Below are 26,141 nucleotides of genomic sequence, written 5' to 3' on the forward strand. Positions count from 1 at the left end.
TCATTTAGATGTTTAATAGATTGGGGCCGAGTATTAACTTAAGCACGACTAAAGCACATGCAGCATGTATTTACAGGATGCTCGTTATCGAGGGGAACATTTAGGCACAAGCAGTACAGTTCAGTTTTGTTTTGGGCAGCGGAGGGTTGGGTCACTGGCTGTCTGGGGGTCAGAGATGAAACTCGAGCTGATCTCTGTTTTTCCATCACCCCTCAGCCCCAGTGGGAAACGCTACTCAGTCAAGATACCAGTAAAAGTTTAAGTGACATTTCCAGGATTCTCGTTATCTTTTATCTCAAGCAGGCTCTGCTTTTAGACACAGTGTCGCCCCCACCCCCACCCACCCCCACTACCCCACTACAGCAACCATCATAGTGAAAATCTACCCAGACTGTGGCCTCTTGACACTGCACAGCTCTGGCATGTGTCTACACAGTCAGAGCTGTAATCACTGTCTAATATTTCTGTACTGATGAGTTGAGGAAGGAAGCCGACGTAAAACGGTTCACTCCTCTGTGAAGTGTGTGCAGGACGCAGCTAGTTCACCCGAGGTACGAGCTAACAACGTTATAATTCAGGCCTGGCCATATTTAGGCAGAGCTCAGTGCTATGTAAACAGAGCTTACTGCCGAGGGGAGGGCACACTCCTGCACTCGTGTCCACGTCCGTCAACAGGGCTTTTAGGTGGCTCCGTAGAGAAAAGCCATGAAGCCGTAGCGCAAAAGTGGCTGTGAAGCACTTAGAGCCAACTACGAGCGGCTCCGAATCTGAGCTGCATCATCACAAGACGCGCTTGAGAGCCGTTTACCTAATTCACTTGATAAATGCTGCTGTGCTGAGATGGATGACTTGGACTCCCTGTCAGGGGTTAGAAGGTCGCACCAGAGAGCAGCGTAAGAGGAACATTTTGTTAAACTCCTACACGACAGCATGAGTGAAGCCCTATTGGAAAGCTCAGGGGAGGCTGGCTCCTTCCCACTCAGCAGTCCTCAACCCATCAAGCTGAAGCCGCAGTCACCATCCGGCTCGCCTTATGAATCTCCCAGGATGTCCCCCGGTGACTCTCCTCAGAACTCCCCCCGTCACTCGCCGTTGCTGTTCCGCAAGCTCCTCATGAACCGTAACATTGCCCTGCAACGCCGCTTCACCTTGGCGTACACACCCAGGTAGAGTCAATGACATGGATCTAATTACTGTCGTTAGCTTATGTGGAAAGCTGTGTGTAAGGGGTGGCTCAGGAGGTAGAGTAGGTTGTCTACTAATCGATCGCCGCTTCAATCTGATACTGAAGCCCGGGTTGCTCCTGATGTGTTCATCGAAGTGTGGCTGTTAGGTAGAAAGCACTAAGACATAGTGGGGTGAATGGGTGAAGGAGTTCTTTATAGGTACAACTTTCAGCTGTACGTTGATAAGATAATCAGAAGGTTAGGATTCAGAGGTCATCTTCTCTGAACTCTGCTGAACTCTAATAAACTATAGGCCCAGTGTTTGTTCAGCAGCTCTGAGGTAACATTGCAGAGGCTGCTTTTTCACGTCATCACGGTATGTGTCATGGGTTGGCAGTAGCAAAAAAGCCTCATTGTCTGATAAGAAGGTAACTGTGGGAAATCACAGTTTTGTTGACGTCGGGACCGGTGTCATCTCAAAGGACCTTATTGTTAAGGCAATGAAAGAGAGGGTTTTGTTTTGTGCCCAAGGTGTTCAGCAATCCTGGCGGAGCCAGAGATGAGAAAGGTTTCCTATACCACCAGGGTTTCTGTGTAGCAGAGACAAAGCTAAAGTCTGGAGGGATTCGGGGTGGCTCACCACAGTAAACACAAAGATGACGCTTAATGCTGCATCGTCACTTTGTCAGTCCTTGTGACTGAAAACAGGCAACCTGTGTCCTGCTTTTTGTTTTTACGTCAGAAAAGATGGAGCTGAGTAAATCTTGTTCAGGCTATGACAGAGCCTAAATGTTCAAAGTTTGATGGATGAAGCTGTTTAAATAACAGAGTGATCTATGAAGGCATTTGCTGATTTTTTTTTTCCAAAGAGAACCTCACTATGGTAGTTTAAGAAAAAAATAGCAGCAGTGCCGGGTAGTGACGTATTTAGATTTTCCACGGACGTAATCGTGACCAGTAGGTCAATTGAGGAAACTCTGAGAAAGCTGTGAAAATTACCCTGGAGTCTAAAGCCCTCATTTTTCTCTGATGTATGTAAACACTCCAGGAAAAAACTATTTTCGGGTCACGGAGATGCAAGTTTACAAGCGTAGAAGTGTTTTTTAGCATTAAAATCAGTTATATGTAGTAAATAACTGATGTTTTTATCTCTTTTGTAGAGCAGTCACAGTGTTGGAAAATGAGCAGAGTTTTAACAGGGGAAGATCATTTTTATACGACTTTCTTAACAAGGTTGTCTCTGCTGTCACCACCCTCATGTGGCTGCAGGCTGTTTGCAGCAATATTGGTGGTTTCTTCTTGTGGTTTTCATTTTCACCCTTGTTATTGTCAATTTTGCACACAAACGGCATCAGAGCTGCCTGTACATGACCACAGATTCCATACACACCTTTCTTAATTAATTCAATGGTGATAAATGCTGTCTTATGCTTGAGTTTAAAACATAGCATCAAAAAAAGCTGCAATTCACACACAAATATTTAAATTTGTAAAACATGCCATTGTTAAAGATAAATTTGCCAAAGATAATATGTTGCGTAATGATCCCACGTTAGCGTTAAGATGCCAGATTATATAAAGCAACTAACCTTTGAGTTGTCATGGTACTAAAAATTATAATCGTGCTCTCAATAAATACACATTTTACCAATCAGTTTAATTATAGAGGCTGCAAACTGATGTCATACTGAAGAGAAAGCCCCCACACGCAGTCACGAACCATTTAGTCGAAAGTTAAACTGTCTTTATCAGATAAACATGAAACCTGGGTGCTTTTGCCCCCCCCCCCCCGCGGCAGCCCTTCCCGCTCTCCAAACCCCCTGACTGTTTGCCTCCCTGGCAGCCTGCCTGTGACTATGTAGAGGAAGCGGCCTGTAAACACGTGTACCTACGTCATCAGTCGTGACATTTTACTGATGTCATTTGATGCCTGCCCGTGTAATGTTTAAACATCCTATTGTTTTATACTGTGAGCCTCCCCGCCACCCCACCCTGTCAGGTGTGCGAGTCTCAGTGCCAGCATAAATAAAATATGAACCACACCGAGCAGAAACTAAAACCCAAACAAGACTGCAAAAGAAGGATGAGGACAAAAGTGCAGCTTTAAGCCATTTAAAATTCAGAGTATTTCAATCAATTCCTTCTAGTTAAAATGCTTTGGAGGAAGTGGTGAGTTTAATTATTTGTCTAACCTTTTCCTTATCATTTTTTTTTTTTTGACAGATTAAAGGAAGGGTAGTTACAAGAAATAAGGATAACAAGAGTCACAGCAGGGTGGTTGTAATGACAAAAATAAGCCCACAGGCAATCAGGAAGACGACCTTTATTGCTTATTTAAATGTTTAACAGCATTGAAAAATAGCATTAAGGACAGATATTCATTAGTATTATAAAGCCCATGCACTGTCAGGTACCTTTCAGTAGGATTTAAATGAGCCAGACCATTTTTACTGTTTCTTTGTCTTCATTACATCCTGTTTGGTTTATTTGATCTGTTTTAACTTATGAGCCTCTTTACATACATGGGCTAACAACAAGATAAATGATCTATCAGCACAATGCCCTATTTTAGTTTGCAGTTCATGTAGTGCTTAGGGAAGTGGTTGTGGTGTGTTTGGTTGTTGCCGTGCAACAAGTGTCCGTCAGTCTGAAAGTGAATTTGATAAGTTAGTCAGAAAACACACAACTGATGCTCAAAATTTTAGCCTGTTTCACAATGACTGCCAATGATGAAAAGGATCCTGCAGTCTGCATGCAAGATGTGCAACAAATTCCCCTGATCAATAACTTGAATTTTTTTATGTGACTCCATCAGTCTCTCAGATCATTGTGGAGGAACTGTGGTCTGCTCTTTTTTATACCTTTGCCTCAGGTATCTTTAAGGTCCTGCCACAGCATTTCAGTCAGCTTGCGTTCTGGACTTTGACCGGGCCATCGCATTACCTTCTTTTCTTTTTCAGCCATTCTGTTGTAAATTTGATGCTTTGCTTGGGATCATTGTCCATTACATGATGCAGGTTCGCCCAGCTTTAGCTGACAGATGGCCTCGTATTTGACTCTAGAAGACTTTTACTATACAGGAGAGTTCATCGTCAAGTCAATGACTGCAACATGTTCAGGTCCTGTGGCTACAAAAGCAGCCTAAATTGTCACCCCTCCACCACCATGCTTGACAGCTTTCTCCAAAGACTGCTCCAGAAGTCTTGTGGTTTGTTCAGAGGCAATTGTGAAAACCGAAACTGTGCTGCCTTGTTCTTTCTCCTGGCAACCTTTCCAAATAAGCCATACTTCATTTAGTCCACTTTTTTTCTAATGGTGCTAATATGCTACCTGAGACCTATAGAGTCTGAGATTGTACTAATCTTCTGTCTGATTGCATTGTGCAGTCTGACCTTGGGGTGAATTTAATGGGACATCCACTCCTGCAAAAACGTTTGCATTTATGACGTCTTGACCCAGCGGTTTCCACAGCACTGCAAAGACTGGATTTCTCTATTTTTTTCATTCCATAAATCAAACAACTGATTGATTGAGCAAAAGCAATAACCTACAGACTAATCTGTTAGGTGCGGCCCTTCTTTGATTGTCTTTGAATCTGAAACTTGCCGGTGATAAAAACTGCACAAGTTGAAACTCAGGGCTTTCTCCCTATGGTTAGTTTATCCACGTTTTTTTGCCGTAAATCCTAACATGTGTTTTGTCAGGCCCACCCAGCCCCCGTTGCCACCCTGCCCAGCACCAACTCTAACAATAACCTCTATAATTATGTAGCTGCAGGGCAACAAAAGGAGGGTATTGGGTCAGGCAGCATGTTGATCTCACGTGTCAACGAAGGCTGCGTCAAGCTAGCTCTGCCAGACACAAAAACACCCGCCAGCCACACAGTCGAGTCAGATCTCCCTTTAACAAGTTGGGACACACCGAAATGTTGTGCAGCCCTGTAACTCTCTAAATGTGGGAGCATTTTCTCTCTTTGAGGTTTTTCTTTGGAAAGCTGCAAGTGTGGCTCGAAACGCGACCAGTTTGTAACTTGAACATCTTGACATTGGATATCCTGTACTAGACAGATTGGAGCTCGTGGTGGTCTGTCCTCAGCTCCCACAGCGACCTCGGGGGATTCCTCCAGTGTTTGCACTGCCAAAGGAAGAGGTCAAACCCTCACTGACGCTACCCTGCAGTGTCACTGCTCTCAGAAGTGGCTCAACCCTTCCCCTTTCCTGCGAACAGTGAGTGAGTGCCTGACAGAGAAGTAGAGAAACACTACTTTCAAAATTTTCAGACTTCTCTACAGGTCGCCTGTTTTCTCTCTGTTTTGGAGTTGTACTACTGAAAACCCCTTCAGGAATGCTGTCAGTGTCATGTCTGGGATTAGTTTGGGTATTTACAACAACAAATCAATGAGAATGGACAGACAACTGTGGAAAATCCTTCAATTCAGTTGAGTCTACAGTTACAACAGCTGCATGTGTGCTTCTTGCTTGTGGAGACTAATTGAATATCACACTCCTGTCTGCCTTGTTGGGGCTTGCCTGAAACCTCGGCGCAGAAACTCTGCAGCATTCCACGATTTCTCTTCCCGCATCCCGAGGAACAGAAGATTGGGCAGATCTGCTCTCTATCTGATCCTTTCCATTTTCTTTTTGCCTCTCACCTGGAATCTTCATGTTTTTTGGTTTATCGGCGCGCAAAACTTCATGGAGCCGATCCAGATACCCCCGGAGGTTTACGGGAGAAAAATAACTAAACTGTGAAGAACTGTTGTAAGAGGCTCAGATCAGATGTGCAGTTTATTTTCATTACAGCCCAAAGTGTCTCATATGAGTCAGGCGCTCGAGGGACAATGAACAAAGACCTCCGATTGACAAGGAAAGGAGGGCTGACTGGTTTTGGACACGGTCGGAGACACTCGTGCTTGGGGTATGTTCCTAAACTCTGCATCCTGCATCTCCTTGGCACTCGTATTCATGAGAGGGAGTGTTCAGATAGGCTGCTCAGCGAGATTGGCTCAGAGATCTGCACTTGTAGTGTCACTGCGACAGTAAGAAACATGGAAAATAGACTGTAGATAATAATTTTTTAAACAAACACACATCCCAGAGAAGGCTGTTGCAGATAAAGTAGGCACTCTGGCATGAGATCTCACTTTTTTTTTTTTAAAAAAAACAGCAGCAGAGAGCTGGCGTGTAGCAGCTGATAAATATTCAAATGATTATAAAATTTTGGTAATTGGAACTTAGATTTCATAGTACCAACTTCTTTGACAATGCCAATGCATTGTTTTTAAAGTTGTGATTTGGTGTTTTTTAAAATGCAATTATTTTGTATTTGCTTGCATTAAAACCAGCAGCTTTCAAGAGGAAGCAAGTTACATTTGTGGTAAGTTCCAGCCAACAGACTTCCTGTTTCTGCTGCAAGTCACGCACATTTTATTGCACGATGAAGTTGCTCAAATAGTCGACTGATTGTGTGCCCTCCGCTTCATGAATAACAAACTTTTCTCACTGATGTTTCCGAGCAGGAGGCAGATGTTTTGGACAGATGTGACGTTAGTTATTCCTGACGTCACAATGAGGAGCTGACTCTAATGATAATCCCTCACTGGCTTCTGTGCGTCTGCACGTCTCTTAAGTTATAAGCAAGTTTTCTGCACAAGTTCTCACTGCACACACGCCTTCTGTAGATCTTATTGTGCTGTGTTTGTGTGTATTCAAACTCGACTGCTCATGCCTGTTTTTGCCCTCCCTGCTGGTAAACTGAGGTGAAATCTGAGGGCCAAAGGTTTCTTCTTTTCTGCCAGTTCAGCAGTTCACTCAGTTATGCACGCCACATCTCAGCAAAACCACACCTTTACCTCCGTGACCATGATCTGCGAACTAGGAGTATTAATCCAGTTAAATCCTCCTAAACGTCTTTATATTTAATATTACTCTTAGAATTACTTTTAGTGGATTTGTTGGGGCTCCTTATTTTTGAATTACGACTGTTGTCACATAACTCAGTTTTCTTAATTACAAAATAAGAGAAAATCTCTTTTTGGGAAATAGTTTCAGCTTCAAAGCTCTAAGTTGTGTGAAATGCTTTAATTTTTGTGTTTTAAGATGAGGGATATTGGAATATTTAGTACTTTGTGATTTGGCAGGTTGACAGAGAATATCAGTAACCAGTTACCCATTAGACCCAGTTTGTAACAAGTAAACTAATATTAGGACTGACTTTTGACCTAGTGCCGCCACAGTTGAGTCTAAGCAGGGCAGGGGAGATGTGGGGTGGGGGGTTGATACCACAATAACACACCAGACCCCCAAAATAAACCCCCCGAGCCTAAATTTGTTCCCCCAGCCCCACCAGAGGCTGGCAGCAAATAACACGTGAATGTGACACGTGTTTGTCGTTCCTTGCGTGCACACAGCCATAGCCGCCAGTCACAAAATCCATACTGATTGTTCCACCAAAGAGTGTGTGAGGTCATCTTGGGCTACAGGGTGTGCGTTAAATCAGTTCTTGAAGTAGAGATGTGATATTTTTTTATTGCTGGGTTATTACTGATGATAGGCTCTTGAGTTTTGTTTTGTTTTTTAATAATTCACTTTTCACATCACGTACTGTTGATGTTTACCTCGCTATCCATCAGTACAAGGAGACTGTGATGCTGACTCTTTAAAATTATTGCAATTTCTACTCTCATTTGTGCTAATGAGTGCAGAGATCTGTTGCATTGTTTATATATGTGTGTGTGTGTGTGCATGTGTGTGTGTGTCTGGCTTTCCTCCATTTAGTTTACTGGCAAACAGCAACCTCTGCTGGGCTGTCAGCTCAGCTTAGTCACAACTGTGGCTTTACAAAACTCCTGTTTGCACAATGTCCACATTTCATATTCATTCATCATCTTATTAACTTGCGTTGGACAAGTAAACATAAATGTTAAAAAACTAATGATAAGAGTTGGTATAGATAAGACTGTTGTGTGTGTTATAGGAGATACAGGACCTGAGTCCATCAAGAGGAGTGTGTGAACTCCTGAATAACCAAAGATGGTAGTAATAGGTCTAAAAGTATGTTAAGAATTCATTATAAATGATGTGGTATGAATGCATTTGGAAAATACTGAATTAGAAAATAGTATTTTAAAGTTTGTGCGTGCACTTCACTGTGTCACCACAGATTTCTGCACAAGGTGGCGCAAGAATATCTGTGCTGCTGTCTTACTGTTCGCGTCTTTAACTGTAGAATAGACTCTCCCTGCTTTCCGATGCAGAGCGCACTAAAAGATCCTTAAAGGAGGAGTTAAACAAAACTTCATTGTACTGAAAAGTTCCTCAAACACTTTCTCACACTTTCAGACACACACGCTCATGACACTCTGCCCTCACAGCTCATTCTCATTAGCAGAGGTAATGTCATAGGAGCCTGCAGCCAGCTGGGCCGTGGAAGTCATTTGGCCAGTTGGATTTGGTTACACAGCGGCCTCACAAACACCTCATTCTCAGCAAATCTCCACGCTGGCATCTGTTTAGAGGTCCAACACAGGAACATTTCACAAGGACAGATGCCAGCATTGGAGGGGAGAAACAACAGGAGTTTTCATTTAGTTTAACTACAAATATTTAAATATGATACCAGAAATCACAGCATGCGGAACAAAATAAGTTTATTCTGTCTTTCCAGATATTACAAATGGCCTTTAAGACAGCGCTGGAAAAATGCAGGAGTAGGGAGGAATGAATTGTACCTCTGTGCTTTAGTTTTTCACCTTTTTGAAAATATTCTGCATTCTAGTAATGCCACTTTAGCTCTGTGAGGCCTTCCTTTTCAATTTAATCAACTCAACAAAACTATAAACTGGGAATCTGCATTCCGAGATAAACTGGAATGTGGGAAAATGAACAAGAAGCAATTGTGAAAATAAGACTTCCCAGAAAACACCAGGCACTCGCTGACGTTGTGTCCCTGACCGAAAATGGTCTGATGCCAAAAAGTGTAACCAGACACCCAGAGGAGCTGCTGCTGTTCCAGGTAGACCGTCCTTTACAAACCAGGAAATATTTATCATATTATTGGTGCGGACTAAGCAGATGGATTAGTCTTTATTTTGCCAAACCCAACATCTGAACATCTGAATTTGTGTGTGTGTGTGTGTGTGTGTGTGTGTGTGTGTGTGTGTGTGTGTGTGTGTGTGTGTGTGTGTGTGTGTGTGTGTGTGTGTGTGTGTGTGTAGCGATCAGGCATAACATCATGACCATTGACAAGTGAACTGAAAAACACTGATTATCTCTTCAGCGTGGCACCTGTTATTGGGTGGGACATTTTAGGGAGCAGTGAGCAGTGAGTTGATCTGTTAGTAACAGGAAACATTGGCAGATGTAAGGCTAAACTGTCACGGTTAGACGACTGGATCAGAGCATCTCCAAAAACTGCAGCTCTTGTGGGGTGTTCCAAATCTGGAGTGGTCAGTATCTGTCAAAAATGGTCCAAGGAAGGAACAGCGATGAACCAGCAACAGGATCGTTGGAGGCCAAAGCCCAGTGTTTCATCTGGGGAGCGAAGGCTGGCCTTTGTGGCCCAATCCAACAGACGAGCTACTTTAGTTCAAATTGCAGAAAAATTTAATGCTGGTTCTGATAGAACGGTGTCAACAAGCACATTTCCTGTATCTCAATCCAGTCGAGCGTCTGTGAGATGTGCTGGACAAACAAGTCCGATCCATGGCCTCGCCTTGCAACGTACCGGATTTAAAGGATCTGCTGCTAATTTCTTGGTGCCAGATACCACGCCTGTAAGGCTCCGTGCTTTGATGGCTCAGTGCTGTTTTGGCAGCAAAATATTTGGCAGGTGGTCATATTGTTAAGCCTGATTGATGCATGGTTCTTGGGCTTCTTGGAAAACCTTATGCCAGATGGCTGGAAGGGAATTCAGTCTTAATGTGTTTTATGGGTTTGCAGGAGGTTTGCTTGTAGGGATGTTTTATGTCTTTATTGACAGTGACAGTTTAGAGTGCCCTACTCTGTCTGCATTTACAGGAGCAAACCAAATGTGCTCTTGATTGTTTGATTCCAATAAAACTGTTGCCAGTGATTCTGTTTGCAATTATAATTTCCACGATGAGTGACGGCTGACCAGTTTGATTTATTTATTTTTATTATGCTTTATTCACATGAATGGAGTCCCTGACTTAGGTGCAGGGAAAGTTTGCATCTGGCTATAACTGTGAGACAAATAAAGAGTGAAACTGTCAATTCCCCTTGCAGGAAAGTCACCAGAAGATGTGTAGGGTTCCCCATGGTCTTTTTTTATGAATGAGGGTAATGCAACAGATTAGTTTAACACTATTTTTATAAGTGTGTTGACGTCATTATTAGGCTGCTCTGGTTTAGAGGGACCAGCGTCTGACCCAGTTCTTTTGGGAGGCTAGAAGGAGGTCAGTTATGATTACAGTCACACAGGATACAGCATAACGGTATAATAAGCTGGTAAAAAGTGTGGTTCTTATGTGTCCACAGACATGTTCCTGATCACCTTGAATTATTATGTTTTTCATAGATTTGAGCAGCCCATCCAGCAGCAATGTCCCAGAGAGAGAGAGGTGGTGTTTGGAGGGTTTCTTAGACCCGTTACTTACACTGGAGTAGCACAGAAACTGCGAGCTTACCTGCCATGAATAATGAGCTTTCTTTTTGTTTTAATCTTCACTGATTAAAAAAAATTGTTGCTGAAGTTAAAGATGATTGCTATGCTATTAAAGTGTGGCTTTGTGGGAACACCAGCCATTGAGAAATAGCTCCGCACAGAAAGACTTCGTCACAACTAGCCACTTAAAAGTTCAGAGATTAGGGTGAAACATCTGCGTCCCCCCTTTGTGACTACGTCACAACATCTGGCTGCATCGTTAGCCAACCATTTTTTTAAAAAACGGGTTGACATTTAAATCCCCCTCTGCTCCACCTCCTCTCCCGTGTGCCTGCCAACACGTCTGACCCAGGCTCCGGCCCACTGTCTCAAAAGACAAATATTTGCCTGCAGTGTCGACAGCAGCGGGCCAGCCAGTTGGTGAGATCACCGAGTCCAGCAAGTCCACCGCTCTGTGTCGTGAGACTGACTGGTGCTGGTGTGCTAGAGCTGCTGCAGGCTGAAGTATTTCACAAAAAGGGGGAATATCTAATTAAACCTGCTAACACACTGCTGTTTGAATGTTGCTCCTCAGATGCACTAAGCGACTTTGCTCGCTTTTCTTTTGAAAATACTTTAAAAGTACTTGATACTTTCCCACACAAGTCTGGCCATCATGTCGTCAGAGTGTCAATGGTTCCTGTTGCACATAGATGTAGTTTTCTAAATTTGTCTCACATGATCACTTGGACTCGAGGAACTGACTAGATCCTCCTTAAAGGTCAAAGGTTATTGTGACCTCACAATGGCAATAATTGGAAAATTCATACAGTAAATAGGGTGAATTTTTTCATATTCATATGTAATGAATGAAGTGATGACATTTTTGAGGTGTGAGGCAGGAATGCTTCATGACTCATGTGTGTTTGTTGATTCTGCAAATAAGTAAGATGGGAGACACACCTCTTCTTTTACGCACACATACACTGCTTATACAATACACATACGTCTTTGTGCCAGCATTCATTTACATAATACTTTCCCTCCCTACTTAACAATCAAACTAAGCTCGCAATCCTGCCCTAAACCAAAACTGAATTCTTTAAAGGGATCTTAAAAGGCGAAGGCTGCCTCACAGTTCTCATTGAAACTCAAACTGGTCCTCGCTGAGATATATGGCAGAAGTATATCCACATGCACACAATGAAGCTACTCCAACTGAAAGCAAATACACCCATATCAGTCCCCTCTCTAACCCACACATACTGTACATGCACATGTACATAGTTCATGTCTTTTTTAAAGCCTCAGTAGTCCATGTGCCTGGAAGGAGGAGACAGAGTGAGACAGAGGGAGGGAGAAAGGAGCGTGTCTCCAGAGGGAGGGAGAGTTCAGCTCTGAACTCCTCAACGTGGATTAGAAAGAAGCCTCCTCACGCTCTGCTCTTGTTTAGCTTTTCTGTGTTCCACCGCATGAAACAGCAGCATGACGCTGAGGAAATGACTCTTTAAAACCCACACTGCTTTGATCCCTTTTCCTTTCTTCGCCCTCTCCAAACGCCGGACTGGAGTCATGTTGCCAAAACACACCGAGGAGGGCTTTCCTCCATCTGCCCGCGTGTCAGTGGAAACCCGGTGTGCCGTGAAGGGAGAGAAGAGAGCGCGTGGGAGCAGAGGAGCAGAGGAGCGCCCGGAGGAGGAGGAAAAGGATAATTAGTGGAGAACAAAAGCAGCTGAGAGACAAACTGTAGACATGAGTTTACCAACTAACTGTGTGTATCTGACGCCCTCGGTCCAGGATCGCTACTTCAAAATGCGGAACGGGAATATCTGCGGGTCGCCGTGCGCCGTCAACCGTCCCATCGACATCGTTCAAAAGCGCAGGCGGTAGGCCAGATGTGGTTTCAATCCAGATGTTGTTGTTGCACAACCCTGAGCGCACTGGTGTCTGAACTTTTTTGTTTTTCTTAAGAAAGCTTTTCAGTTCTTTCACACAAAGTAAAGTTCTTTTATATTAACTTAAAATAACTAAAGTTATGGGTTTAACTGTAACTTGGCCCCCGCAACATAATGAAGAACTAGAGCATTTTTTAACCTAAAATAGCATTAATGCATCATATTATTTTATGTGTATTTATGTCTATTTAGGTTAGAGAAATTAGAATGAAATTCAAAGCGGTGTATCCTCCAGTATGTGGCATTTACATCGTGTTTTCTTTTAGTGTTCATATCATCAAGCTGCACTCTCAGTACGTGTGTTAGTTTCCCTTTAAAGCAACATACAATGAATACTTTGATATTGTTATTTAACAAGCACAGTATCTTTACATCCAAACAAGCCCCTGATGTTCACACTGTGCAAAAATGTTCTTCATCTCCTGGATCCAAATCATTTTATTCCAGGACATTAACGGAATAGAGAGTGACATGTGCATATGAGTGGAAAATATGCAATCACACAGTGGCTTTTAGCTCACAATGACAAAGTCATCAGAGTTTGTCTGTGCGGTTTGCAATTCTAATGGTGAGTCAGATGGACTGATGAGATCTTTGGAATTTATGAATCAGTTTCTTGTAAATCTGTGTGTGTGCGTCTTATATAGTCGTCATTTATACATGAATTTCAGCTTAACCCGCTGCTTGACCACCTCAGCTCGTTTCCTCTGATACTTTAAATACTGACTGTTTAGAGTATGACCATTGTCCATATTTGTAGTGATTTTACAAAACAGAGAAGTTTTTTTTAAGATGATTGAAGAAGGAACAGCTGACGCCTGAATGTGCAGAATCTGGATGGATGGATGTAGAAGTTGTAGATACAGAAATATGTAACGACATCTCTATATGACATAAAAAACAACTCTGTATAGTTGACACATCCTCATGTGTTACAACACGTATGAGTATACCTGAAAGTGTCCGCTGCTTTAAGAGCACAGAAGGAAATATGACTAATTCTGCAGCTGACCTTCCAGAAAAGTAATGACGACATAAGCCGTGTTTGACAGGGAGGGGGATCAAAGTGATTTTATAATGTCAACCCACCAATAAAAACAAAAAACCTTCAAAGGCAGATACCTAATGAATGCTGAGCTGGACGTATTTATAGGCCTGATGGATGAACCGCATAAAGGAGAGCTCAACGTGGAGTGTAATCTGCCAAATCTGTTTAACAGGGAAACCTACTACTTTTAGTAGTACTTTTACAGAGAGTCTTCAGAGAGTGCAAATATTTAGCTTTTGCCTTTAGGGTTATGATTAAGGGGGAGTTTGCTGAGAGTGGAAAAGCGTCAGTGACGATGTATCACTCACCTCCCTTCTAATTATGTCCTGATTTTTTTTTTTTTCCCCACTGACACTGACGCTGCACGACGACTCATAGCACCGCGTTACGTCTTGTCTTTTCTTGTTCTGACCTGTACTGTACACATACTATTAGTACTGTATATAGTACTTGACTGTAAGTATTGTGGGAAATACTTGGACCCGGAACAACATTTTAGTTATTGATTAATATTTAATAAAATATTTGTCTGATTAATTGTTTAGTTTAAAAATTTTGTTTCTATAGACTAATGATGCGATAATTTTTCAGTTAAAAAATAGTCCACATGCAAGCGACTTTTTTATTATTATTATTTGTCGCCTCTTTTCAGTTTCTCCAGTGTAAAGATTTGCTGTTTTTGGCAGCCTGAATATCTTTTTGTTCTGGGCTTGAATATTTTCTCAGTGTCTGCTTCTGTTCTTCAACCATAGCATGTTCGCAAGGTTGTCTTTAAGAACTGAGCAGGCATAGTACAATTTTTTAAGTGTATCTTGTGGCAGTGGAAATTTTATTTATATAGCACATTTCATTACATGCAAACTAAATGAGGACCAGTAAAAACACATTTACAGTTCCTAAAAGGAAACAAAATATAATGAACAAAAGAAAAAGCTCCTATTTACTGTAGGACTGCGTAGATAAAAATAGATTTATTTAATGCTTTTGATGCACAATTTAATTGATCAGCTGGGAGCTTGTTCCAAAGAACAGCACCACAGTGACTAAAAGCACCTTCAGCTCACTTAGATCTGATTCTGGGAACAGTTCAAAGATCTGCAGCTGATGAACTGAGGGGGATGACCGGACTGTGAACAGTAAGCAAACAGGAGGTGTACTGAGGGGCCAAACCACTGAGAGCCTTAGGAACTGATAAAAGTATTTTAGTGGTAATTCTGCATTGTGACTTCAATACTAGAGTTCAATACCAAGCCCCCGTTTGTCACTGACAATTTAAATTCCAATAAAGTTTTTTTGTTTGTTTGTTTTTTAATGAAGGAGACTGTAAGGCCTGTGGTGGCAAAAAGTAAAATAGACATCATGACTTCTTTCTTACTTTTAGGTTGCAGCCTTGTCAAAGTAAGCATTTTGACCAATATGGTCATTTTCAGTCATTTATTTAAATTAAATAAAAAAAAAAAAGCTACATCTTACATTATGTTGTAGCTGTAATCAGAATATAATTAAAATAAAAAATCAAAATCTTGGAAATCTTGCTAGATGTTATATTGTCCTGATTTAATCATAAATGTATATTTTAACCCTTTAAAGCCAAGAATATCATATTTGGTACATGTGCTCTTGTGAGTTTTTGAGACTTGTACCTCATCAGCATTTTTACCCTTAAAAAATGATATGAATTGCATGACACATTTTTAATGACTAAATTGTGAAATTATGGCTAATGTTGCAAATGTTTGCACAAATTAAAACTGCACATTAAGCAGATTAAGATTTTTATATATATATATATATATATATATATATATATATATATATATATATATATAGATTTTTTACATGTAAACAGATGGAATTGTTTTTTTAGTTTTTCAGTGAATTTCAGTGCGATCTCTGTTGAAGGTGAGAGCAGACAGGTTTCAGTGGATGGGCTCGGAAGTGTTTGGTGTTTGCATGAAGATGACAGTGAAATGGTCTTTGCTGCTTGTAAAGCGACATACTTTATAGTGCTGCCTCACAAAGTCAGATCCATACTACAATGCCGACTGTTGCATTGCCCTGCAGACGGGTTCCCTTGTTGTTGTAAAATGCCAGACCACAGTGTTACCTGTAATGTTTCTAAATATGAGCATCTACTATCAGATTCACGTGTAGATGTTCCAGAAAATCAAATGCCAAACCACTGACCTCACAGGCAGTCATTTGTAAGTAGTAAAACTGAGCTGATATCTTTTTATTGTGTCCTAGCTGCAGGTGGTAAGAGTTGAAAAACGCAAGACGTCTCCAAAAGTACTCTTATTAGATTCACACGTAAAACATATTTATCGACTTAAACATGATGACCAGTTAGCTCATTTAAAAGAAACATTTTATCAACATCCGTCGTGTGATTTATTTATTTTTTTATTCACAAAGAAAAAAAATAATAATCAAAATCAGACGTGGAATCAAACAGCAGCATCGTCTCAGAAAAGGTGTCGTGTGACTTTTCGTGCTTTCTGCCTGTCCCCTCCCAGTAGTTCAGCAATGAGAGCTGGCCGGTTGCAGCAGCTTGGCCGGTGCCATGGGCCCCAGGCCATGTCAACACACGGAAAAGCGATGCACAGCTCGCTCCCCGTATGGTCACAGGTCACCGTGAGCTGCCAGTATGTATTCCCACATAATGTAAATAGAGAGTAATGTTAGCTGTTGCAGTTGTGGAGTTGTGCTCACAGTGAGAATGAGTCAGCAGTGAGTATCAGCTGACAGTATCAGTGCTCTCATTATGCCCCTGCAGCTGCTTAGGCTTTACTCACCTGCACCAGCTCCATCTGTATAACTCATGCTTGTCACAGGCATATCTCAGCCCGTGTTTGCCATATCACACTGATATGTATATCTGCTCTGTTGGCTCTATTTTTGCAGGGTTTCTTTAAACTGTATGGGTTTGGTGGGTTTTACAAATCTCAACAATAGTAACTACTCTTCCAAAAAGCGTAAAATGGCATATATTGTTCTGGTTAAGTATTTCCCCGAGGACCTGGATGTGCTACAAAGCAGAGAGGGTATTTCAGCCAGCTTTCCACTTAGACGGAGGTGGCAAGAAAATTGAATAATTTATTTTATTTTATTTTTAAAGTTACTTACTTTTCAAAGAGTTTTTACCTGAGCTTTCAGGCCTTTTTGAAGCTCTCTAGTTTATTGTAATTATGTAACTAAGTTAGATATTGTACTGGAACTTTGGTCTTGTGATAATAGTTGGTTGGCAAACATAGCCTATCTATATGTAAGGCTTTCAGTGGACCCTATAAATGTTTATCGGCACTGACATTTGACCCCCTCCCAGTTGGTGCTTTAGTCTTCTGATCTTGTGTCTGAATTCACTCAATCTGTCATCCAGATGTAGCTTTTCGTATGTGACACAACGATGATGCCATACATCTTTACAAGTTCTCCTCTCCAGTTGGTTCTTGTCTTACATAGAGGTTTATTTAGCACCTTCAAGACAAATATAACAGGCTCCATCATTAATCTCCCGTTTTGTGACAAAGGATGTGCCCTGATGTGAGGACAGGAAATATTGATGGCTGCTCCCTGGACATGATCCCAAATCATTTCCAGTTCACAGATGATGGCTCAGCTCGCTGAACCGCGGGACGCCTCGACTCAGAGTCCCCAGAGTCGCTCCTCTACGTTCCTACAACAAACACGTGTCGACAGAAATCCCACCGCGTCTGCAAGCTCGGGCCAGCTGGTTTCTCTTTAGCGTGTTTCATAGCATCCTTTGTGTTTGGTGGAAAACAAAGCTGCAGTGAGAGGAGCGTTGGGCTGGGAATAATTGCAGGCCTGCATGCTGGTCGATCGGCATTGCAGCGACAGCTATGAAACCACAACTGACGTCAGCAGTCAAGTGTGTGTGTGTGTGTGTGTGTGTGTGTGTGTGTGTGTGTGTGTGTGTGTGTGTGTGTGTGTGTGTGTGTGTGTGTGTGTACTCATGTTGAATATCACTACTAGAATAGTGGACTGAGTGTTATCCTGACATCTGTGTGATTCCAGGAATGATGATCAACTCAGAGCCAGGCAAACACTCAACAAAGCGGCGCTGTCCAATTGTTTTCTCGCAGTAGACAATAGTTTGGTTGACCGGACTTTTAACGAATGAGGAATTAAGGTGTCCACATGCAGCCTGCTTCTGCTCAGTTTGTCACAGGTGAACTCCATCACCTACATAGACTTGAGGGCTCCGCCTACACAGCGGGAGGCCAGGTAGGGAAAGCCCGGAGATCGCACTTCAGTTGGCTTGACAGGTAAAATTAAATAATAATCGAGCTATATGAAAAAAGATGATGCAACCTTTTTTGGGAAGTGGAGTTGCAAGACAACTGGAACAATAAGGTAAAGAAAGAAATACTAACATAGAGGAAAAGTGACTCAGAGTCTGCTTGTCTCTTGTTTTTTGCTTTGTGGAAGTTTAACAAAGACGTTGAATATGTAGGGGAACGGATATCATCTAGGACTGTATTTGTGCCAAAGATATGCATGCAAAATATAAGTAAAATATGGGAATATAAGACCTTCTGTCTAACAACACCAGTGCCTGAACTTAGGGTCCCTGTTAAGCCTAAGAAATAAACTAATCCATGTGTTTGAATGCACTGGGATCATTTAATGAAAAACTACAACAGGCCTGGATTGTGAGTCTGTAGCCCTCAGTGGTGGCAACAGACATGGCGTTAACATGAACAGGTAATGTTGTGACTGGCACCTCATACACTTGGAAAGGTCAGTATCTTGCCTGTTCCAATTGAGTATATTGCATGAGTGCATGTCTCATCAATAAATACATAGTAAGTAGATTTTGCTCTCTTTTTATTTGTCCTTTTAATGCATTACTACAGTATGTAGTATTCATAGCTGTTAAATTTACTAAGTGTGATTCTCCACCCTCACGGGAAACAAAGGGTTAGAAAAAACACTCTCTCTGTGCTGTCTCCATCTTGTTGTGTCCTGCTGATCAGAGATGTGATTGGCTGCTCCCGGGCTGCCCTTGGCTAATTAGAGGAGGAAGTTGCATGCTCCTGCCTCACCACTGGACTCAATCACTGTATACTGAAAGGCGCCAATTACTGGCGTATGAACTTGATTAAAGGGGCACCCAGCACGGCTTGTTGCTGGGCAAAGACGGATGCGTGTCTGTTCGTGCCCCAAACCAGCCTGTCCGGTTGCGCACCAGTGTGATTTAAGGCTGTTCGATTTTCAGGTCGATGCTGGAGCCAAATCTGGATCTCTACCGCTGGGGCTGTAATCACACACTGCCTTTGTGTGTGTGTGTGTGTGTGTGTGTGTGTGTGTGTGTGTGTGTGTGTGTGTGTGTGTGTGTGTGTGTAGCTCTGGGTCATTCTGGCCTAGTGTGTTACCCACCTAACCAGTTTCTAATGATGTTAATGCTGATCAGCCACTGTATGGATTTCAGCCTGGCTGGATGGACAGAGATAATCACTGCACATAGACCTCCATGATCAATACCCGTCCGGAGGAGCGAATCAACCTTTGAGGCACCCTGAACTCCAAAATTTTAACCTCTTCAGCTCCACACCAGTAAAAAGTCTGTAAAAAAAAAAAAAGCCAAATTTCTTACTGTTACGTTAGACGGCACACACTTTTACAAAATTATCTTTTATTAAAATGAGGTTCAAGCGTTCAGAGTTTCAGCTTTTCAAATGTGGATGAAAGGGTGTGATCCTAGGACAAAAAATGCTATTAGTTCTTATTCTGATGGTCTGATTGGAGTGTTTTATGTCAGTATGTGTGCATTAGGTTTATGTTATAAGATGATTCATGTGTGTGAGATGTGTTGCAGTAGTGGTTAATAGCTGCACCATTGTACTGGCTGCAAACAGATTTCACAAAACACTGTGTCACACTTTTTTCTTTTTTTTAAATTTATGCACACAGCCCCAGACACCAATTTTTCTCTCGCTTTCTTCCTTCCTTTGTTTCTCGTGACAGCAATTAAAACAGAGCTCTGCTGTTTTCAGAGACAAGAGTCCTTCCTCTGCCTGTAGGTCAGAGGTGACAGAAAAATAATAAATACAGCAGCTGGTTTGACTCTCAGCAACCTTCTCCTCCCCTTGGCTATATTTAGAGAGACACGAGCTGCTCTGAGATCAGATGTTGATGTTGGACGCAGAGTGCGTGCTCTGTTTGGACAGCGATCCGCAGTGGCTGGCTGGTCAGGTGAATGGAAAGAGCAACTGGCTCTTAAGGAAGGTGCGGCTCCAGTGCAGTTTTATAAAAGAGAGGAGCTGATAGATTTGTTAGGGTTGTTAGGGTTTCCACTGATGGTACAATATGCTTGCCGTAAAGTGTAAAGTGATATTTTACTGTACAGCGTGTGACCAGTATAAGTAGAGAAGAAATTCCACTCATTAAAATCACCTTTTCTGCTCTCTGGAAACTGTGAGCGGGCAGTGCTGTAACTGATTGCAGTTTGGGGTTTCAGTTTAGCTCCAGGATGCTTAATTGGAACGCCACATTTATTTATTCAGTGCATTTACTGTTAGAAACAACAGAAATTTGGGAGTTTGGAAAGCTTAATTTGATTTATACACCATTATTGATTTTAATACATTCTGTTTATGTCCTGTATGTAAGTTGTAAACACTGTGCATGCTGAGGCAAATCATATAGAGATCTAAGAGTGAAAAGTGTCCATTCAGCGACCACTCTAAACCTGCTGCTAGCTCCACACACTGATTAACTCTTTTGGACTGTTCCCCTGTGGGAGATGAGCCTGAAGCTGTTGTTTCTATTTCATTTGTTATTGTCAGAATAAATGGAGATCACTTCCAAGATCACCTTGTGCGATCCTGTGACTCTCACAGGATTGCTACGCCCTCGCAAGATAATGGAGGGCTAAGAAAAGCACCGGTGATATCACGAACAACTGGAAGATATCTAGCGTGTTTTGCTTGTTGCCCATGTGTGGGTAATGTATTTTTCTTTCAGGAAAAAAAAGCACATTTTTATCAGCACAGAAAATGATGTTCTGCTCCCTAATGTAGCGCAGCATGTTTATCATTAACTCACTAGAATTCACAGTTTGTGCGCGAGAAGAGTTTGAACACAGGGCCTCCTTTCTTTTTGCAATGCTCAAATCTGGGTTTGCACAAATACTTTCGCTGCTTGTTCTTCCCGTGCCCTGCCTTGCTGTCGTGATGACGTTCGCACACGCACAGAGCGTGCAAACTGCACAGAGTGACAGTGAGAGGAAAGATCTGTTTGGCAGGCTGCTGGACGAAGGGAAGCAGGCTGTTTTTCTGCTGTGTTCAGATCAAATATACAATAGGCTTGAGGTGTAAAGCAAACAAACCCTCTTTACTCCCTGGACTGTCACACAGACACGCTTCTCTGTCTTTCCTTTCTTAGTGACATAATGCAACGAGAAGACACACTGTACTCTAATGCTAACCTGAGCCTTGGAGAAAACTCACTATTTGCTAAGACTGAGCCTCAGTGGTATAAATTATTCCCTGGTCTGTTTTCCTCCTCTCCCCCTCACCTCTTGTCTCCTTCCTGGTGTGATGTTTGAGGCCCCTTGGCCAATTCCCACGCTACAAGGGAAGAAAACAGGAGGGAGGGTGTGTGTGCAAGTATGTGTTTTTACCTCCAACCCCCGGCTCTGTGTCATTCAGCCATCAAATAACATCTGGACTCTGGTCACTCTCACACACACAACAGAATGTTTTCTGAAATCCCTCAGCCTGGTTTCCCATGAGCACATCACAAGCAACAACAACAACAAACGAACAATAACTGGAATCAGTTCTGCATCTCATTTCATGGCATACGGACAGGTTTTAAACTTTTTGCTCAAGGTCCACTTATACAGGGTATATCTGTACTTAGACTCAAAAGTTGCTCCAAGATTAAGGACACAAATGCACTAAATTATTTTTTAAACAATTTAAAACCAAAATATTTAATTTAGAATTACAAAACTCAGCAAATCCTCACAATTGGGAAACATGAATCTGAAAATGCCTGACATAGCTTCACTTTTCTAGCAAAAGAATAACTGATCATAAAACCAGAAAAGCAGTTCTTTTTAATTTAGTTTACAGACAAAATATTTTTTCCCCCTTCTTTGATATAGTGATAAGGGGAAAAACTAAACATCCTGGGAACAAAAGCAGAGCTTAGGATGTGGGTGTCAAGGGATGTGTTTGTGTGTGAGAGAAAAGGGACCCATAATGTACGTCAGAGAAAGGAAGAACAATGCTCGAGTCGGGGGACAGACCAAGGTCAGCGTGTTATGTACGCTGTAACTGAACAAGACGCCAGTGTGCCTGGCTGAATGTTTGCCTGTCATTCTGTTTAAAGGGTGGATGCCCATTCACTTGTTAACAGTAGCTGTGGTGCAGTGAAAAAAGGGACGCTTTCTACATTTTCTGCATTTTTACAAATACGTCATTTATGTAATATTAACAAATTCTACTATTCACCTTAAAAAACTTAAAAAGCACTTCCAGGACTGAGCTGTTTAACTTAACTCTAACATCCATCCGTCCGCTTCCTCGGGAGTGCTGGTGACTATCACAACTGTCATAGGGTAAAGGTCACAAGTCTAACACAGCTCAGCGTAACAGCACATGTAAGTGCATTTAAGGTGTATCATGGTCAAATCTGGTGAATACCACTCTGCTTTACTGGTGATGGAAGGAAGTATAACCACACTGTATTAAAACTGTGTTACAGAAGACACAGAAACTGCCAGATTACTGGGAGTTGGGTCCATCTATCCATTTTCTTTCCTGCTTTTCCAATTCAGAGAAGCAAGAGATAGCTGGAGCCTGTTCCAGCTGTCATAGGGAGAGCAGTTCTGAACAGGTCGCCAGTCTCTTGCGTGGAGAGTGTTTTACAAAATTCAGATAGATCCAGATGCATTGTACCTGGATCAGGATGCAAGAGATGAGATATGAGTTGAGTATTAGGATTCTTTTATTTTAAACCATAACTTGTCTGCTGTGCATACCACAAAAACAATGGCCATTGCAGTACTTCTTGTTCCTCAGTAGGGGGAGTTGTCTCACTATCAGAAGCCTTCTGAAGTGAGCTGCTGCTGCTGAAAAACTTTGTATAGATTTTTTTGTATTTTGTTTTTATTTTATGCCACATCAAAATTCTCTTTCACACTTGATTTGTCATATTTTAGGTCTTGCTGTGCAGTTATCTTCATATAAATTCATCAAGTCCACTTTAAGGAGTGTTTGTTAAAAAAACATCTGTATCTAGCCTTTGTCATTTACCCCTAAACATTATGGAAAATTTGATGTGAACACAAATAAACTTGTCATTTTCTTGTACATTTCAACAAAAATATTGTATTGCATGAAATTCTAAATGTGGGATCCTCTGGTCTGGTTTAGAAAAGACTCTTGCTCATAATGAAATTTAGCAACAGTTTAAACGTATGCTACGAATTGCCGTGTCACCTGCACGATGTCCTTGAGAAATGTGCTTGAATGCCATCGTACTTGCTCACGCCGATATCTAAAAAGAAAACACAGACTGTACGATTGGAATGAAAAGAGCTGTATGGCTACTAGGATTCACCTAGTAGAATTTAAAATATCATCCTTCATAAATATATTCATGCGGACGGGTGAAATCATCTGCACCCTGCATTGGGATGGGGGGTGGGGGGGTGGGGGTGCATCTACGTAAGCACCATCACAAGTCTCCCAGTTCCCCTATTTCCTGTCAGCCAGGTCTATTTTTAGCTTCTGACGTCACCGGTCTCCTCTGATGGAGCCTCGTCACGGCCGATTACACCGAGCCGGGGGTGGAGGAGGTGTGTAGAGTGGGGCTGAACGAGGTGTAGTGGTGGGGTGGCATCATTGAGGTAAGCCCTGCTGCTGCATATCACCCCCACCAACCCACCCTCCGGGAAATTGCACCAATCAGATGCAAGGTGCTGAGCACATCACTGTGCTGGATACAGCCCTCCTCATCACCACCCCCACCTCCCCCAACCCCTCCTGATCTCGCTGTATCTCACTGTTTCTATGAACTGGGCCCATTTCATTCAGCATCGATTGCTTAATGGCCATCTTTCATTTATCACGCAATATTATTGCTGGAGCGCTGGAGGCAGGCTGCACTAAAAATAGACACAGGAGCAAGCTTCCATTGCTCGACTGGTGCTCTGTTTTCAGCTGTTATGAAAGGGGGAGTTTGCATGAATGAGAATGTATCTAATTGATAAAGACGGTCTGTTAATCATACCCATGCAGCGGCCGCATAATGGAGCTCCGAGGTCTCAGTCAGGTGAATTCCTTAGAAGGAAAGAGGTTTAGCCGAGAGGACGCTGGCTCACGGTGAGCTTCAAATAGTGCAGAGATCAGCAGAAAAAGATGAATTTCCGAGCTGATAAGCTTTGACCCCCCCAGACAACACTCAAAGTCGAGTTCTCCTCCACTTCCTCTCTGCCCACAATGGTTGCAGCGCCGTGCTGGCTCTTGCTTGGACAGCGTGTTACAAAAAAGTGTGGTTTGGTTCAAAGGCATTAGGAGGGAAAGCGAATTCACTGTCATAGTGAAACCTGCAATTGAGAAGAATTCAATCTGATCATTTGCAGCTGTGCTGCTGTTTGCTGACAGAGGCTTTTCTGGAATTGACATAATCCCACTTTTATCATACCAATAAAAAAATCAAAATTTTGCAAATATGGAAAAAAAAATACTGTGTGGTTATTTTCAGCAACTCTTTGTTGAACACTTGGGGGCATATTTCGATGTCGCTGCTATGACGGGCAAGAGCGCGAGCGGCGGGGTGGGTTATTGGCTGTCGTTGCACCGAGGCAACGTGCCAGTGTTGACGTCAAACAGAGATGGTGAAGGGGAAAGATGTGCGTGAGTGTGTGCTAGATTGTGAAAGCAGTAATCACAAGGTCACCTGTTTAAACTCAGAGGAGACACTCTATCTGAATACATTTTTTTTCCCATTGTGCTGCCAATAAAAGTGGCATCCTGTGCATTGTATTACTATAATTTTCAGGTAGTCCGCATGAACCCCGTTCTTGTGTCACTTTATAATTGTAGCTCCTTTGTGTCTGCTGTCAGAGATTCCATTATGATGATTTGGGGGCACTTTGGGAAATTGATTTGGATTTGCAGCCCTCTGCACTGTACTTTCAACTTTAGCTGTTCCATAGAGGTGCAATTGTACCCTGTCTCACCACGGTCTTATCCTTTCTGTCTCTACATGCAGATCAGCAGCTGCTGCAGAAACTGTTAGTGCTGTGCATCACAATATTTGTGTTTGTCTGAGATTTATATGTGAAATCTTTGCTGCCTGTCTCATGTTTTCATATATTTCTTGTGCTTTTTTCCTACAGTAGGAACTATGCATTTCTTTGTTATTCTGGCTAGGTTTTATGCTCAATATTATATTATAGTAAGTAGCCAACAATTATAGCAGTTAATAGCAGCTAATACTAATAGAGGTATTAACCTGACCTCTGAGTCACTGCATGCAATTTTAATCACGCCAAAAATGTAAATAAAATAAATGAAAGCAACAGAATTATTTCATTAAAAATCAGGCTGTGATGCTAGCTTGTGGGTAGGAACAACAGAATACTTATTAATTTTTTCTCTCTTCTCTTTCTTTTCTCTGTAGTTTTGATGTGGAGAATGGCCTGTCGGTGGGTCGCAGTCCACTGGACTCTCAGACTAGCCCGGGTTCTGGTCTGGTACTTCAGGCCAACTTTCCCCACAGTCAGCGCCGCGAGTCCTTCCTCTATCGCTCTGACTCAGACTTCGACCTTTCGCCCAAAACTATGTCCCGCAACTCGTCCACTGCCAGCGACCTGTAAGTATTCTCGGACGCTTTCTGTATTGTTTCAGCAACAATAAGCCGAGAGATTTTTGTTTTCTGTTCTTTTGTTGGTGGGGTTGCAGAGCTGGATTTGGAGGAATATATATAGTGTGCTTAAGAGCACAAAAACTTATCTCATCATTCCAGAGAAATCAAAATGTTTCAGAAAGAGGCTGAAGATATGAAGGCGGCGAATACCTACAGATCATCTAATCTCTGAGAAACTGCAGAGTAAAACAAACTATTTTCTGAATGAAAATGAAAACTTTAAAGTTAGTTTTAAATATGATTCCAGCAATATGTTTTAAAACTGTTAGTTAGCCATGTTATCCACTTTGTTAGGTACACCAGTTATCTAGTCAGCCAATCACATGGAAGCATGCAGACATGGTCAAGACAAGCTATTGAAGTTCAAACTGAGCATCACAGGAAGAATGGTGACTTATGTGACTCTTGACATCATGTGAGGCTGGTCTGAGTGTTTGAAAACTGCTGATCTGCTGCGATTTT

At 42.1% G+C, this 26,141-nt stretch overlaps 1 protein-coding gene across 4 annotated transcripts in view; it reads left to right on the forward strand.

Moving 5' to 3' along the window:
- Positions 1-702: 702 nt before the first annotated feature.
- The window catches only part of LOC146617886 (3',5'-cyclic-AMP phosphodiesterase 4C-like), a 48,511-nt gene continuing 23,072 nt past the window's right edge, over positions 703-26,141 (forward strand). For 3 of the 4 annotated variants that reach the window (XM_085372636.1, XM_085372637.1, XM_085372638.1), the window contains exons 1-2: positions 703-1,166; positions 25,434-25,625. In XM_085372636.1, the coding sequence (XP_085228762.1) occupies positions 931-1,166; positions 25,434-25,625 (428 nt within the window). In that variant the 5' untranslated portion in view covers positions 703-930. Of the gene's footprint in view, positions 1,167-11,730; positions 12,656-25,433; positions 25,626-26,141 lie in introns of those variants that run through there. The other variant, XM_085372639.1, reaches the window with a different exon arrangement.

The sequence above is a fragment of the Diplotaxodon limnothrissa genome, linkage group LG15 (assembly GCF_057381915.1).
Source record: "Diplotaxodon limnothrissa isolate DT_005_m linkage group LG15, D_limnothrissa_male_GT1.1, whole genome shotgun sequence".
Classification (NCBI taxonomy): Eukaryota; Metazoa; Chordata; class Actinopteri; order Cichliformes; family Cichlidae; genus Diplotaxodon; species Diplotaxodon limnothrissa.